General features: G+C 50.6%; 1 protein-coding gene across 3 annotated transcripts; it reads right to left on the reverse strand.

Annotated features, from left to right (window-relative positions):
* Positions 1 to 1,037: 1,037 nt before the first annotated feature.
* NKX2-1 (NK2 homeobox 1) lies at positions 1,038 to 4,328 on the reverse strand (the record flags this gene model as incomplete). 3 transcript variants are annotated; one of them, XM_080809160.1, is made up of 4 exons in its annotated part: positions 4,305 to 4,328; positions 3,793 to 3,931; positions 2,724 to 3,109; positions 1,038 to 1,780 (listed from the first exon to the last, which is right to left on the reverse strand). In XM_080809160.1, exons 2-4 carry the CDS (start codon positions 3,867 to 3,869, stop codon positions 1,038 to 1,040), a joined length of 1,206 nt encoding a protein of 401 aa, XP_080665286.1. In that variant the 5' UTR covers positions 3,870 to 3,931; positions 4,305 to 4,328. The 3 variants fall into 3 exon arrangements, with proteins under 3 accessions (XP_080665286.1, XP_080665287.1, XP_080665288.1); XM_080809161.1 differs by lacking the exon at positions 3,793 to 3,931 and having other exon boundaries at positions 4,227 to 4,328; XM_080809162.1 differs by lacking the exons at positions 3,793 to 3,931; positions 4,305 to 4,328 and adding an exon at positions 3,208 to 3,338.
* Positions 4,329 to 16,311: the final 11,983 nt, after the last annotated feature.

The following is a 16,311-nucleotide window of genomic DNA, read 5'->3' on the forward strand; positions in this document are numbered from 1 at the left end:
TCCTTAGCTGGTTTAGAATCCTTTTAGCTCCCAAACAATTCCAATCCCATCAGGCCGATGATAAACTGCCACCCCCCCCCACCCAAAAATGCCTTTCAAAGCCAAATCAAAACCAAACAAAAGGTGGACTTTTAATCAGAAAAAGAATCCTTTTAATTTGTATAATTTATTAGAAGCTTCTTAGGAACTATATTTAAGCCAGATATCTACATAAGTTACAACAGAAAAAGACTGACGCTGCAAATACCAAACTGCCAAATAATATACACAGATTTTTCAATGCCCATAAAAAATATGATGGGCTTGGGGGCAGGGACTGGGTTTTTTTTTTTTGTTTTGTTTTTGTTTTTACAACAAAATGTACAGATTACTAAAAACTAGGTGTGTGGTCCAACTTTTGACAGCGTTTTACAGCTACAAGTTCACATCAAACATAAAACAATTTTAGCCAGGGCTCTTCCCGGGGCTGAGCCAGGGTGGCTAGTGGGTGCTGGGAGGGGGCATTTCCTTTGTGTCATTGACATGTGGGTCCAGTCGTAGTCTCTCCTCTTCCCAGCCTCCATCTCCCCTTCAAAAGAAATCCTGGTATTTACAAGCGAGTCCACCTTGCTGGCACAGGGTACCCAAAGTGAAGTTTGCCATCTTTAGAGTCCAGAGCCGTGTCACAGTAGAGCCCTCTCCAAACTGCACCCTGCCTGAGTGAGGGAAACCCATTTCGATCACCTAAAAGACACCCCAAAAGCTGTTTCTCTTTGTTATGTCCTTGCTGTTTAAAGACTCCTTAAAGAATTGGATTCACTTGGTTGTTTTTATTTTCTTTTTTAAAAAAATTCCCACAAATTTTAGAAAAAAAAAAAAAAGACGTCCAGCAGTTTGGCGTGTGTGTGTGTGTGTGTATGTGTTTTCCCTTGGTCTATATGGGACAGATTCTTAAGAAAAGTCGAAGCGCAGGGAGCGGCGGGCGGTTGGTGATGTGTGGCCGGCAGGAGGGAAAGCGATGAGGCAGCGCGCTGGGCCCGGCCCGGCCCGGTGTCCTCTCACCAGGTCCGACCATATAGCAAGGTGGAGCAGGACATGGTGCCATAGTCCGAGCCCGAAGAGTTCAGGTGGGACAGGCTGGAGACCTGGCCCTGAAGCGCCGCGGGGCTGGCGGCGTGGTGCGCCAGGTCCGGAGACTGGCCCGCGCTGCCCGGCTGGTGGCCCGGGTGTGCACCCAGGCCAGGGCCCCCGCTGCCCACTGAGATAGCGGCCGCGGCTGCCTGAGCAGCCTGCGCCTGCTGCTGCGCCTGCTGTTGCGCGTGGCCTTGAAGGCTGCCCGCACCCGGCGCCGGGGCGCCTGCCTGGCAGGGTTTGCCGTCTTTCACCAGGACGGGCACGGCCACGCGGCGCGGCGACTGCTGCTGCGCTTGCTGCTGCTGCGGGCACCCGGCGCCCCCGCCGCCGCCGCCGCCGCCGCTGTCCTGCTGCAGTTGCTGCTGGGCCGCCTTGTCCTTGGCTTGGCGCTTCATCTTGTAGCGGTGGTTCTGGAACCAGATCTTGACCTGCGTGGGCGTCAGGTGGATCATGCTGGCCAGGTGCTCCCGCTCGGGCGCCGACAGGTACTTCTGCTGCTTGAAGCGTCGCTCCAGCTCGTACACCTGAGCCTGGGAGAAGAGCACCCGGCGCTTCCGGCGTGGTGCGCTTGGCAGTGGGGCCATGTTCTTGCTCACGTCCCCCAGCGAGCCCAGGCCGCCCATGCCGCTCATGTTCATGCCGCTCGCCGGGCCCATGAAGCGGGAGACTGTAAGCGACAAACGCACAGCGTCGGCGGGGGCCAGGCCGGGCCAGGCCACCTCTGCCTTCCGTGCCCTTGGCCGGCCCGGCCCACCCCGACGGCGCCCTCCTCACCTAGGCCGCCTCCGCCCTGAGAGGCCTAAGCACCGAAGACAGTTAGCGCCTGCCCCAGGCCGTGCCGTCGAGGGATTTACTGGAAAGCTCCCCACCTCAGCCCCGGTTGCCCCCCTCAGTCTCAGTGCTCCAGCCCCAAAACAAAGTGGAGAAAGGCCGCTTCTGTTCCTTTCTTATTCAACCCTGGCCAGAGTCGTTGGGTTAGCGGGCCACAGGCGGCGAACTGGGCCCAGACCAGGACCTGGGGTCCCACCGTAGACCCCAACTTTGGGAGTTTGGGAGAGTGGGGTGTTCACTTTCGAAAGCTAAAGTCCCAGACGCTTTACCTCCTGGCCGCTCTCTCCTGTGAGCCCCAGTGAGGGCACCACTTAAAGCCCCTTCTGACGCCGCGCGCCCTTCCACCTGCCTAGACTGGAGAGCCAGCCGGGCGGGTCCCCTGAGCGCGTCGCAGTAGGGCAGCCTCCCGCCCAGCCAGGCCGCGCCTCTCTGCTCCCTGCTTGGCCCCAGCTCCCTTAATTTTTGGGGGGGCCGGAGGGCGATCCCTGGGCACTCCGAGGTCTCCTGAGCGGAGCAGAGCTGCCAGTCCGCCGCATCTGGGAGACGCCAAAGGCTAGCATCTGCCGCAAGTCCCCAGTGTTACCAAGTGTCCCTTCCGGGACCCCTCAGTCCGGCAGGGGAAAGGATCCCCGGCCCCCGTACCCTGCTCCCTGGCGCGGCTTCCGGGCCGCCCACCCTGACGCCCAGTGCGCAGCCGGCAGGCGCTGCGCCTGCTGGACTGCTCTCCCCGCTCCTGCCGTACTCAGCCCGCGGCCCGGCAGTGGGGCGGCCTCACTTACTGGCGGGGAAGCGCGGGTCTGGGTTGGCGCCGTACCATCCGGGGCCCGAGGCGCTGTTCCGCATGGTGTCCTGGTACGGCGGCAGCTCGCTCATGTTGCCCAGGTTGCCGTTGCAGTAGCCCCCCACGGCGGGGTGCGAGAGCTGGGGCACCCCCGCCGCCGTCATGTGGTAGGCGGCCGTGACGGCGCCGTGGTGCCCCACGGCGTGCTGCTGCATGGCCGCGGCCGGCGGAGCCGCCTGGCCCTGCCTGTAAGCCGCCAGCGGAGCCCCGAGGCCGCCGCCCTCCATGCCCACTTTCTTGTAGCTTTCCTCCAGGGGACTCAAGATGTCAGACACTGAGAACGGAGTCGTGTGCTTTGGACTCATCGACATGATTCGGCGGCGGCTGGAGGAGGAAGGAAGAGGAGGAAAAAAAAGGGAGAGGGGGAAGGCGAAGCCTCGCTGCTTTTTTTTTTCTCCCTTTGCCAAATATTCTGGTGTTACCTTAACGCCGATCTTGTTGGATGTACACGTAACCGAGTGGACCGAGTCCGCCTTAATTGGCTTGAGTGGAGGCTCGGGGGCTGCCTCGCGTTTGTTTTAGCCCGGCGCCAGGTTTTAGGCAGCCACCAGAGGCGGGGCGTAAGCGCTAAAGCAACAAGACAATAGAAGCCTACATCTTGCCCGAGATAATTAGCTTACATGCTGATGACAAGGTAAACACCTTTAAGTTTCACTTGTCAGGATTTTTTAGGTCTCAAAGAGGGAGAGAGAGAGAGAGGCAGAGACGCGACCCAAAGCATTTCTTTCCCCCTCCCCGGACACCCCCACCCCATTTTTTGTGGGGTGCGGGCGGCGCGCGGGGGGAGACGGGGGAGGGAAAGGAGGAGGGAACCGAGAGAGGGGAGGGCAAGAGGTGGGGTGAGGAGTAGCCGAGGAGGAGGGATGGTGGGGAGGAAGGAAGGTGAATGCTGCTTTGCAACCAACTTTCGGAGTTACAAAGTGAACCACTTTCCAATACAGTCGGGGTTCCCGGGAGGGGACAAGTCTTTAGAGGGAGGGGGCCAAGGGACAGGGTAGGGGTTTCACCTGAGCCTGCTGGGGCTGCTCCTCCCTCCCGCCGCGGCCTCCCAGCCCCGCGCCTTCCCACTGCCTCCGGACCACATCGGGCGTCGCGGCGCCGAGCCCCAGTCGCCACCAAACGAGCTCGCGAGTCTGGGGACGAACCCTGGGACCGCACTGTTGGTCTGCGTGTCTGTCCGTCTGTCTGCCTCTTCTGCCGCCGTCAGAGGGACACCTCTGCTCCCCGCCCCCTTTCCCCCTACCCGAGAGAGAATCCCAGCGGGCGGAGGGGACGCTGAGCAAGGGATCGGCTGCCTCCGAGAGGCTGTCCCAGATCCCCGCGTCCCCCTCCCCCCACCTCAGGGTCTTCTCAGCGGTCCAGGGCCCCCTCCATCACGCCCCCCCATAACCCACACGCGGCACCCTCTCCCCACCCCCATTCCCGGCCAAGGCAAGCACACTACTGGCCGCTAGTGCTAGGAAGCTGGGGGGCACTAACCCCAAGGGCCATTGCTGAAGTTGCCCCACCTCGAACAAACCTGGTGTCCCCGACCCTCGCCCATCGCCCGGACACGCGGGGTTCTGGGGCTGGAGCTGACTTTCCGAGGACATCACAGCCCCAGCACCCGAGCCCAGGGCCACGCTGTTTTCCCCTCTGATGCTTCAGGGAGGGCGCGGGCAGGGAGCGTCGTGAGTACCCGCCCGCCTGTTGCCGGGCGGAACTGAGCCTGAACCCCGGCGGGACCAGCTGGCCGGGAGGGGGCGAATCCCAAGGCGCGAGCAGCCCAGCAGGCGGGAGGCTGGGCTGAGGCTCGCCTCCGCCCGGAGCTCAGCCATGCAAAAGTGCACTTGCTTCCCCGGGAATAACCAAATATCTTTGTTTAAAGTGGCGGCGTAAATGGCCAGTCGCTTTGTGGCCACGCTGGATATTAGTAGATGAGGATCATTCTGCTTCAATTGGGCGCCTCTCATCCGGCGAGCAAGAAACTGCTTAGGAGGAAGTGGGTTTCCTGTCTGCGCGTTCCCAGGCTTCAAGTGTGAGCCCCGCGCCTTGAGGGTCCTTGGGCGCCTGGAGAGGGGGAGCTGTGGGCTTTCGCTCCCCAGCCCGGCCAGAGGCACCCGCCGTGCTGTTCCGGCCAGGCCCCGGCCTCCAGTCCAGTGGACTGCAGTGTCGCGCCCTGCGTGGCGCAGATCCCGAGACCCACTCCGACTTTCCCCTCCTGGATTCTAAACGTTTTGTTGTTGTTTTGCTTTGCTTTTTCTTTGGCTCTTTGAGGCTCCTCTCTGGGCTAGGGGCTGGGAGGGTAGAGCACTCCCTGGCCAGGCTGGGGCTTCCAAGACACTGCGGGGGCCGGTTAAGGAGGCTTCTCGGATTGTTTTTTGTTTTCAAATTTTCCTTCCCCTCCTTGTAGAGAAGGAGCTCCCAGTAATGAACAGGCACTTTTGAACGATTTAATTCAGCAGGTTAGGCACCTTTTCCATTAACAGCAGTTGTAGTAAGGAAAGTTGTTTTGTTTATTGGCGTGTTATTTTAACATCTCAGTTCTCTCCTTAAGAAGTGCTCTGTACTCCCTCAATACAAAGGAAACTTCTATACTAACATTCGCTTTCCCCACCACCTCTGTCGCTTATGAGAGGAGAGGAAGCCCAGGGCTCCCCCTTCCTCCCGCATGGGCCAACGTTCTCACGCATCGCCCTTGGACTCTGGGGCAGGCAACCCTGCATTTGGGCACCGAGACCTGCTTGTCCGTTGTGCCACGAAGGACAAGCACCGAGCCGGCTCCTTGCCCTTTTGTCAAGGGGCTTCTCTGGGGGGCGCTCTCAGGAAGACTCAGACTCCAACTGAGCTTTGGTCGATGTCTTGTCTAAGCTCAGGGAGTAAGGAGAGAAGAGGACGCCGGGCTCAAGTGAACCGTCGGGGAGAGCTGACAAAACTGAATACAGATCTTGCCTGCAGGCGTGCCTAGCCCCTGGGCTTGTGTTTGGACTGGGGTCTTAATGACAAGGCAGGGTGGGTTTCCCATTCCCCTGTCTTCTTTCTCTTTCTCCCTCTCCATTATTTCGTATTATTGGTAACTATAAGAAACGCCAAGTATAGAATGTTGTAGCCTCTCCCGCTCTCAATGCCATTTAGAAAAGGAGGTGATTCTTCACAAGGTTTCTCTGAAATTCAAATAAGATCGGGCACATAAAAGCGCTTTGAAAGCTTTGGAAATTTTCTAATTTCATTGCCAGAGCTCGAGATTTCTGTATTGTCATTAGTACACCCCCCATCTGCCCTGCCTTTAAGGCCTTGAATCTGAGTGAAGGGGAGAGTTAGGCGCATCTTGCCCGGTCCCTGAGCCTCGGCCTTCGTCCCTCGACAGCTCTCCAGCCCTGCAGCAGTCTCGGCGGCGCACGTGGCTAGCAGCCCCCACCTCCCCCTCGCCCAAGGCCTGCCGACCAGACCGTGACCGCCAACCAAGCAGCAGGTGTTGAGCCACCGCCTGGAGCTGAAGCCGAGCAGGGGTTGGGGGGTGGGGGCGGCGCCGGGCTTCCGCAGCTACTCCACCCAACCCCTCCCCCGAACCCAGGATCCCGCTGCTACCTTGCCCCACCCCCCGCAGGCGCGGGCACCCACACCAGCCCTAGACTAGACCTTACCTGGGCTTTTGCAACACCTTGCCGCCCCCGCCCACCTCTTCTACCTCTGCCCCTTTCTCTCTCTCTCTCACACCGCCCCAGACTCTTTGCCACATGTGCTGCACTGCCAAGACTAAGACGTCTAGTCTAGCCCAGGGGGGAAGACTGGTATCTCGATCTCCGAGCTTGATCAAGCAGAGACCTTGAGAGTCCCTCCCCTGGCCCCACACCTCTTCCTAACCAAGGAGTGTCCTTTTTTTTTTAGCTGCCTCCTAGAGTCATCTTATGTAGGGCGACCCTGGTTAAACTGGTAATTTCTTCATGGTTGCAGGAAATACTTGGGAACACTGAGTTTCCCCCCCCACCCCCCCCCCCACCCCGTAGGACCCTTGCGACTTCAGTAACTCTCCTGGGCGGAGTGGGTACAATGGGGCCCAGTTCCGGCTTCTCAGGGAGCTTTCCCTGGTGGGGCCGCGGGAGCCCACCTCAGTCCCTGACACACTGCTTTGCTCTCTGCAGTTTGGCCTGAAATCTAAGGAGCCCCGGAGGCTCAGGCTCAGGCCCAGTTTATAGAAACAGAACTGCCATCAACCTTTGCTCCCCACCTGTGTGGTGAAGGGAAACCCCTTTCTGTCCCAACAGAGTCACTTCTTTGAGAATTTAGAACAGAGGATTCTTCCGGAAGGCTGTATGACTCAGGGTCTGTAGCTTGGACAGCCAGAGGAATGAAAAGTCCTCCCTGGTCTCTCACCACATTTTTCTAATTCTCTTCATGGTCCTTCACACCTCTTCTAGATTCGTGAGAGACCATGTGCCCTGGTGGTGTTATTTTGCTCCAAGTTTTATCGCAATTCGTGATGTATTCAACAAATATTTATTGAGCGCTGGCTCTGTGCCAGGTTCTGTGCTGGGTGTAAAAAAATCAGCTTTAAACAGGCTAGATGTGGCTCCTACCCACACAGAGCTTATAAATTAACAATAAATCACCCAAATGATATGCATGTAGTCCCTTTGTGACAATGTTACTCTGGGATCCAACTGAGATAGAAAGGGTTTTGATGAAGGGTTGTGTGTGTGTGTGTGTGTGTGTGTGTGTGTGTGTGTATAGCAGGGATGGGGTAGTTTCTTCACATTTCTGATCTTAAAGTGTTCAGGGGTGGTAGGCAGAGCACTCGAGTAGAAGTCAGAATCCCTGGGGTTCAAGCCCCGGCGTTGTCACCTTTCAGCTCTGTGGTATAGCTCTACCAGACTCCCACCATACCCGGGAGCTGTTCCCATCACAGCCAGAGTAAACTATGGCGGTGTTTACTGCCTCCCTCCCCTATAGTGAAACCCTGTTTTTATTTATCCTTGGATCTTCCAGTGCCTCAAGAAATTAAGGAATTAAGGAAACAAAGCCTCTTAACACCTGATTCCTGAGAAGCACCCCCCCCCAAACAAAAGGTGTCTTAATCTCTGTTTGTGTACCTCCCAGGTTGTACTGGGGATCCAAGTATTTAAGGATGAGATGTGTGCATGAGTTTGTAAAGCACAAAAATCGCTAGCAGATGGAAGGAGTTATTACTTGCGGTTCTGTATCTTGAGTTTATAGAAACCGAATCCAGGCCTCTAACTCAGCACGAATCTCTCTGGGCCCTTGGCTGGTCCTGCGCCCAGGCCCGCGGTGGGCTAGCCTTCCTCAGCCGGGCGCAGCCCCCCTCCTCCCGGGCCTGGCTGAGCTGGGCTCCCAGGTGCCGTCGAGGCAACTCCCCCCGCCCTCCCCCCCCCCCCCCCCGGGAAAGGAAAGCAGGAACGCAGCCAGGCCCGGGGAGAGGAGGATGTGGCTGCTCCGCAATCTCGAGATCCAAGGAACAGAATCCGGCGCCCCCTCTGGAAGGCGCCTCTCTTTCCCTGAAGGACCTCCCTGGAACTCGATGCGCCTTTTCCCCAGGCACCAGACTTGAGAGCCTCTGGAAGATCTGCGCGAAGCCCCGGGGCCTGCAGGAGGGCGGCTTTCCCCTGGGAAGCTTTCGCAGGCGCTGGTCCTGGAACCGATCCGGAGCTAAGGCGCGCTCCCTCTACTGCTCCCCGTCCTGGCCTGAGCGTCTACGGTGTTTGACGCCAGTTTCCCTTTGCGGACGCTCTCCTCAAACCATGGCCTTTGGGCAGGCCCTGGGGGTGGGGGTGGGGGTGGGGGAGGCAGGCGACCCTAAAACGTCTGAGAGTTGTACTCCAGTGCCGCCCTCTCCCTGCACTGGCGCGCCCTGCGGTTGGAGTGGCAGATGAGGTCGTGCGCGTGAAGGCCAGAGTCCGCCCAGAGAGGAGAGTCCGCTCTCCGGCCTTTGGTGTCGAAGAGGTTGACACGTGTGGTCTCGGAACCTGCTTATTTTCATGTCGCACATTTCAACCTAGATTCAACTTGTCCCAAGTTATAGTCAGAGCCCCTATAGTCAGGGCGCCCCCTGGCGGGAAGGGATCTAGGGTAGCCGCAAGTTTGGGGACTGGGCTACAAAGTAGTGAGAAAGGGGGGGGGCGGGGCTCAGAGCTAGCAGCACCTTTGAAATGCGGAGAAACCAAGACGGGGTGGGACGTGGGGGAGGCTGGCCTGCAACTGCTGGGAGACCCGGCGAGGCCGATGCGGGGAGCCCCGGAAGACCGAGGCACCAGTAGAGCCAGAGCCCTATAGAGAAATGGCTGGTTTCCTCCCAGTTCTTCGTTTCTGTTTAAATTAAGAGCCTGCAAGTAGGCAACAGAGTGGGCGGTGGTGAGTCGGCCCTGCTTTGGACAGACAGGAAAACCCCATCTTAAGGAACGCGAACATCCCCAGGAGACGCGTGCAGTTAGCGGGAAAGTTTTGGAGCCACGGATGAAGCCGAAATGCCAGATTCAGGAAGGATCCTCGTGGCGGCGCGGCTATTTCGCCCTAGGACCTGTGGTGCTGCTGCATACAACTTGAGATGGCTGAAACCTGCAGCTCTTCCTCCCTTTCATCCCCCATCAAACCGAAGCCCCAGCAGTGGGCGCCCATGGGCCTATGCAGTAGTTGCGTTTTCCTCTGAGTCGCCAGGAGCGCTCTGGGGTTTATTTTTCCGCTCCTTTCCCCTCTCCAATCTCCCACCCTTCCCCCAATCCCCAACACTGGGCCCGGGCAAAGTTTCAAGGAGCAGCATTACCACCCTCACCTCCAACCTCGCCCCCAGCCCCCGGCTCTCTCCCGGAGATTTCCGCGGCTTTGGGTTTTCTGGGACTTGACCTAGGCGGCTTCCCCACCCTTCACCTCCCAGACTCTGGGTCTGTCTTGGACAGTTGCGGACCGATGCGATCCGCAGCGCCCTCTTCCAGCCATCCGGAGAACTGCATCTTCAGGGCCGTCCCGGGGAAGAAAGCTTTGTTCCAGGTCCGCCAGACAACACTGGTAGTGTTCAGACCCTCACAGTAGTTCATCCGCTACGGATTTGCTCATCTAACTATTCATCATACCGTCGACCCGACCGCATGCCTGGCTGTCAATCGGCCCACCCAAAGCCACTGCAATAGAGGTGTTATGATAGTCTCTTGGGATCATCCAGCCTCCTGCACCTGCTATTTGGAGAAGCTCCTGTGTAGATCAGGGCCATGGAAACTGCTGTGATAACTAATTTTTCCTTTAATCATACTTTCCCTTGAAATCTATATATAATTTCCCCGTCATGTCTGACGGCAATTGGACACGTGTTTGGTGGCCAGTGTAGTAGCTTGCATTTTCTGTATGCTCGGCTGCAGAAAGCAGTGGCCCTACTAGCTCGACACAAGGGGGCTCTGCTTGCTATTGCAGAAGTAGGCGGATAGCACCTAGAAAATACAGAGGATCAAGAATACTTCTGGAACTAGTTACACTATGACAGGTGCCTTCAGACCTCTAATCTCTGGCACAAACTCACCCGGCCAGGCTTTCTTCCCAATTATTCCCCCTCGTTGGACCCTTGCCAAGACTGCCTGTTCTCCCTACCCCCTTCCTCATGGGCCTAAATTACTCTGCTTTTAATCTTTTTCACTTAGCCAAGACATCATTTCCACCCCCATAAATAAGGCATACTCTTATTTTTAAAAAGTCCAATTGCCTCTTCCAAAACCTAAATGTCTGACACGAAGTAGGAGCTCCGTATGTCTGCAGAATGAATGGATGGATCTGTATTGCACTTGTCTATTGCATTAATAAGACCGTGTGCTCTAATTGAATGATTTTCAAATTGTTTCATATGTTCATTCTCCTTTCAGCTAGACTGTTGGGTCACTGATTTCAAGGGCTATGCCAGACACTTAGACATGTCCCCAGAAATGGGCTCAGAGCATTGCAGCATTTGAAAATGTTAATCATCTCTTTTCAAAATTCTCTCCTTGGCTTCAAAGTCACCACTCGGTTATGGTTCTCTGCCTCTGTCTCTGGTCATTTTCTTCTTCATTGTTGTACTTTCCTCCTCCCCTGCATACCCATCTCCATGGCTTCAATTACCACGTATGGCTGATGGTTCCCTAGTATGTACTTCCGGCCAACCTCTCTCCAGAGCTTCAGCCCTATATTTTCAGTTGTTCACCTCCTCCTATGAATGTCCACCAAACTTAATGTATCCCAACCTGAACTCAAACACTGCCCCAGCTGGCGTCTTGTTCTGTGTTCTTGATCTAGGCGAATGGCATGAGTATCTCCTCCTCCCCACAATCCCAATCCCCCCATTGGCTCTTGTATTAGTCTGCTTGGTCTTCCATAACAAAACACCAGAGACTAGGGGGCTTAAACAAAGGAAATTTATTTTCTCACAGTTCTAGAAGCTGGAAAGTCCAAGATCAAGGTCTTGCAGGTTTAGTTTCAAGTGAAATTCTTCCTGGCTTGTGTCCAGAGCCTTCTCACTGTGTATATATGATGGAGAAAGATCTCTCTCTCTTCCTCTTCTTACAAGGCCGGATTCCTATGACCTTATGACCTTATTTATGGTCATATGACCATATGACCTCATTTAACATATGACCTCATTTAACATATTTAACATTAATTATCTCCTAAATACCCTATTTCCAGGAACAGTTACATAGAGGGTTAGGTCTTTGACATACGAGTCTGGGGGACAAATTCAGTCTATAACAACTCCCAAGACATACACCTGACAGCTCCCAAGATATATGTCCTTTTCCTCTTCCTCATCCAGTTAGTGATAAAGTCATATCAATTTCACATCTTAGATGTCTCCAAGTCCAGCCTCACTTCTTCATAATCAGTTCTTCTCTCCCTGTACTGCCTGCACCATCTATTGCCTAATCATGTGGCTCTTGTTTCTACCTTTAGGCTCTTTCCAGTCTAGTCTATGGTCCTTGTCCACAGGACAGAGTCCAACATATCTCTCCAAATCAATTTCTCCCTGCCTCACTACCTACCCCGCCACACCCTCCTCTCCAGCTACCCTAAGTTGCTGTTGAAGGAGGTCATTGAGGGGATGTGACCGCTGGCTGACCTGTGATCTGAAACTGGGCTGTCAAAGGTTCCTCCCCCGACCCCCCCGTCCTTGGAATGAACATTCTGCTTGACTTCTCTGCCCACAGAAGCTGCCCACAGAAGCCTTGAGACAGTGATGTGGGGTTGAGACTGTCTTGACAACATCCATGACTGAACCCAGTTAATGTCTCTGTATAGACAGGTAGGATTTGACAGACCCTGGGCGGGGGGGAGGTGGGGAACTGCTCCTCTTGCAGCCTTGTAATTAAGTTCACTTGCTCACTAAACCTGCCACCTACTAATCTGTTGTGGTCTGCCTTTTTCTGCAGTCTCTCCCTGCCCTCCTTTTTTGGGGGGCCTGTTTCAGATTATCCCTGGTAAGCTCCGGAGGTTGCAGACCAATGACTTCTCACCTTTCTTTTCATTTTATACAGTTTTATTGAGGTATAACTGACATACAATAACCTCCATACTTACAGTAAAAACCTGAGTAAGTATACATATATATATATATGTGTGTATGTATATATATGTGTGTATATATATATATCTCTCTCTCCATAAAACCATGACCACAATCAAGGAAATAAACATATCTAACCCCACAAAAGTTTCTCCTGATCCTTAGTAAGCATTCTCTCCTCCCCTCCCTGTACCCATCCCGGTCACTAAGCAATTACTGATCTACTTTCAGATACACAAATAAGTCATCATTTTCTAGAACTTTACACAAACACTATTTTTTAAAAAGATTTTATTTATTTATTTGACAGAGAGAGAGAGCACAGGTACAGAGTGCAAGGCAGAGGGAGAGGAAGAAACAGGCTCTCCGCTGAGCAGGAAGCCCAACATGGGACTTGATCCCAGGACCCTGGGATCATGACATGAGCTGAAGGCAGATGCTTAACTGACTGAGCCACCCAGGCATCCCTACACAGACACTATTTTACATAAAAACTATTTTGCACTCTATTTTGTCTGGCTCTTTATGCTTAGTGTAATTATTTTGAGATTCATTAACGTTATGACATGTATCCATAGTTTTTTTTTTTAAATTACAAGTAGTATTCAATTGTATGGATATACCAAAATGTGTTATCCTTTCAACTGTAGATGTACATTTGGTTTATTTCCAGTTCGGGGCTATTACAAATAAAGATTCTATAAACATTTATGTCAAGTCTTTATGAAGATATATGCTTTGTCTTGGGTAAGTATCTAGGAGTGGAATAGCTTCCGTGTGTGAGTGTCAAACATTCAATCTTTCGTCATTAAGGATGATGTTGGTCATAAGCTTTATGTAGATGCTCTTTACCAGATTGAGAGAGTTCCCTTCTGTTTCTATGTGCTGAGAGTTTATGTCAGAAATGGATATAGGTTTTGTCCAGCGTTTTCTCTGCATCTTCTGAGATGAACCCATCATTTTTATTATTTATTTGTTTATTTCTGAAGATTTTATTTGTCTATTTGACACAGAGAGAGAGAGAAAGAGAGAGAGAGCACAAGCAGGCAGAGCGGCAAGCAGTGGGAGAGGGAGAAGCAGGCTCTCTGCTGAGCAGGGAGCCCCATGTGGGGCTCGATTCCAGGACCCTGAGATCACAACCCGAGCTGAAGGCAGCAGCTTAACAACTGAGCCACCCAGGCGCCCTGAAATTATCATTTTTAAATTTAAATTTAATTTTTTTTCTTTTTTTCTTTTTAGTCTATTAATAAGGTGAGTTACACTGATTTTTGAAGGTTAAACCAATCTCACCTTTCTGGGATAAATTCCACTTGGTCATCATTTGTTATCCATTTTAGATATTATTATATTCAATTGGCTGAATATAAAAATAAAAATATAAAATATATATTATAAAATATTAAAAAATCTTTTAAAAAAGATTTTATTTATTATTTATTTGACAGAGAGAGAGAGACAGTGAGAGAGAGAACACAGGCAGGGGGAGGGGGACAGGGAGAAGCAGGCTCCCCACTGAGCAGGGAGCCCAATGTGGGCCTCCATCACAAGACCCTGGGATCATGAACTGAGCTGAAAGTGGATGCCTAACAACTGAGCCACGCAGTTTCCCCTGGCTGAAGGTTTCTTAAGAACTTTTTTATTTATGCTCTTCGCATGTTATTCTGTAATTTTCCTTTCTTAATAATGGTTTTGTGTATTTTGATGTCAGTGTAATTGTAGCTTCATAGGATGAGCTGAGAACTATTCCTACCCCTTCAATTTTTTGGAAGAGTTTCTGAAGAATGTGTAGCTCTCTCTTCCTTAAATGTTTGAATGTTTGGTAGACTTCCCCAATGAAGCTAACTGGCCTGGCATTTCCTTCATGGATAAAATAATTAATATAATATAATATAATATAATATAATATAATATAATATAAATGAGATATATAAGATTATATAAGATGGAATAAAATATAAAAATATACTCAGATTATCTATTTCTTCCTGAGTGATCTTTGGTAGTTTGTGTCTTTCAAGGAATTTGTCCATTCCATCTAAGTTGTTGAAATAATTATTCATGTAAGCTATTTCTTTATTACCTTTTAATACCTGTAGGGTCTATAGTTATGTCACCACTTCTTTTAACCCTCTGAGCCACCCAGGCGCCCCTGTCACCGCTTCTTTTATTACTGATTTTGGTAACTTGTGTCTTCTCTCTGTCTTACATTTTTTGATAAATCTAGCTAGAGGTTTACCAATTTTACTGATCTTCTCACAGAATCCCCTTTTGGTTTCATTGACTTTCTCTATTGCTTTTGTTTCTCATTTCAATAATTTTGGTTCACATCTTTATTATTTCTTTTATTCAGCTAGCATTGTGCTGAATTTCTTTTCTTTTTCTAGTTTCTTAACATGAAAACTGAGGTCATTGATTTGAAACTGTATTAGTTTCCTGTGGTTGCTGTAAAAAATGACCACAAACTTGGAAGCTTAAAGGACAGAAATTTATTCCCTCCCAGCCTGGAAGCCAGATGTCTGAATTGAAGGTGTTAGCAGAGACACTCTGTTCAGAGGCTCTGGGGGATTCTGTTCCTTGATTCTTGCAGCTTTTGGTGGCTATCCACAGTCCTTAACTTATGACTATGTTACTCAAATCTCTCTCTGTTTTCACTTTGTCTCCATTTCATAGAGGTCTTCACCTCTGTGGTTCTCTTAGCTTCTCAAAATGTTTGGATGGCATGTAGAGCCCACCTGGATAAGCCCAGCCAATCTCCTCATCTCAAGATCCTTAACTTTATATCTGCAGACTCTTTTTCCAAATAAAGTAACATTCGCAGGTTCTGGGGATTAGGATGTGGACATATCTTTTTGGAGATCACAGGTTGACCTACTGCAAAGAACTTCTTCTCTAAATTGACATTTAAGTGCTACAAATTTCCCTATAAGCACTGCTTTAGCCACATCCCATACACCGTGATAGGTTGTGTTTTAACTTTTATTTTCAAGTCAGTCAAAATATTTTCTAATTTCCATTTTTTTTCTTTTTCTTTTTTATGTTCTCTAATTTGTGTTTTAACTTTTATTTTCAAGTCAGTCAAAATATTTTCTAATTTCCATTTTTTTTTCTTTTTCTTTTTTATGTTCTCTAATTTCCAAATGACTGGGTATTTCCTAGAGATCTTGCTGTTATATTGTAATTCTGTTATACTCCTGATTCTATTAAGATCAGAGTACTAATTTTGTATGACTCAAATCCTTTTAAATTTATTGAGACTTACTTGATGGCCCAGTATATAGTCTATCTTGGTAAATCTATGCATACATTTGACAAGAATGTTTACTCAACTAATACAAAGTGTTCCATGAATGTCAATTAGGTCAACTTTTTTCATGTTATTCAAGTCTTTTGTGCTCTTATTGTTATTCCATTTACTTGTCCTATGAGTTAAGACAAGAGAGGTACTAAAATCTTCAATTGTAATTGTGAATTTCTCTCTTCTCCTTACAGTTCTATCAGCTTTTGCTTCATGTATTTTGAGGCTCTGTTATTAGAAACATTTAAGAATGTTGTGTCTCTTGAATTCAACACTTTATCATTATTAAATGATCCTTTTCCTTCTGGTATGATTCCATGTTCTGAAGTCTTCTTTTTCCAATATTAATATAGCTTTATTTTGATTTGGATGGGGATCATATATCCATTTTTCTTCTTTTATTTTTAGCTCACATTTGTGTCTTTACAGTTAATGTGGGTTCTTGGAGGCAGCATATACCTGGGACTTGCTTTTCATTCACTTAGACAATTTTTGCCTTTAATTAGGATATTTAGACTAGTTGCATTTATAATGTGATTATTGCTATTGTTGAGGCAAATTGACCACCTTGTTGTTTGTAGTCTATTTGAGACTTCTCCTTTGTCCCTCACCCCTTTTTTGCCTTCTTTTAGATTAATCAATGCTCTATGATTCCATTTTACCTCCTTCTCTTGGCTTATTAGCTATAATTTTCATTGTGTTATTTCAGTAGCTGCTTTA

Source organism: Martes martes (genome assembly GCF_963455335.1).
Source record: "Martes martes genome assembly, chromosome: 7".
Lineage (NCBI taxonomy): Eukaryota > Metazoa > Chordata > Mammalia > Carnivora > Mustelidae > Martes > Martes martes.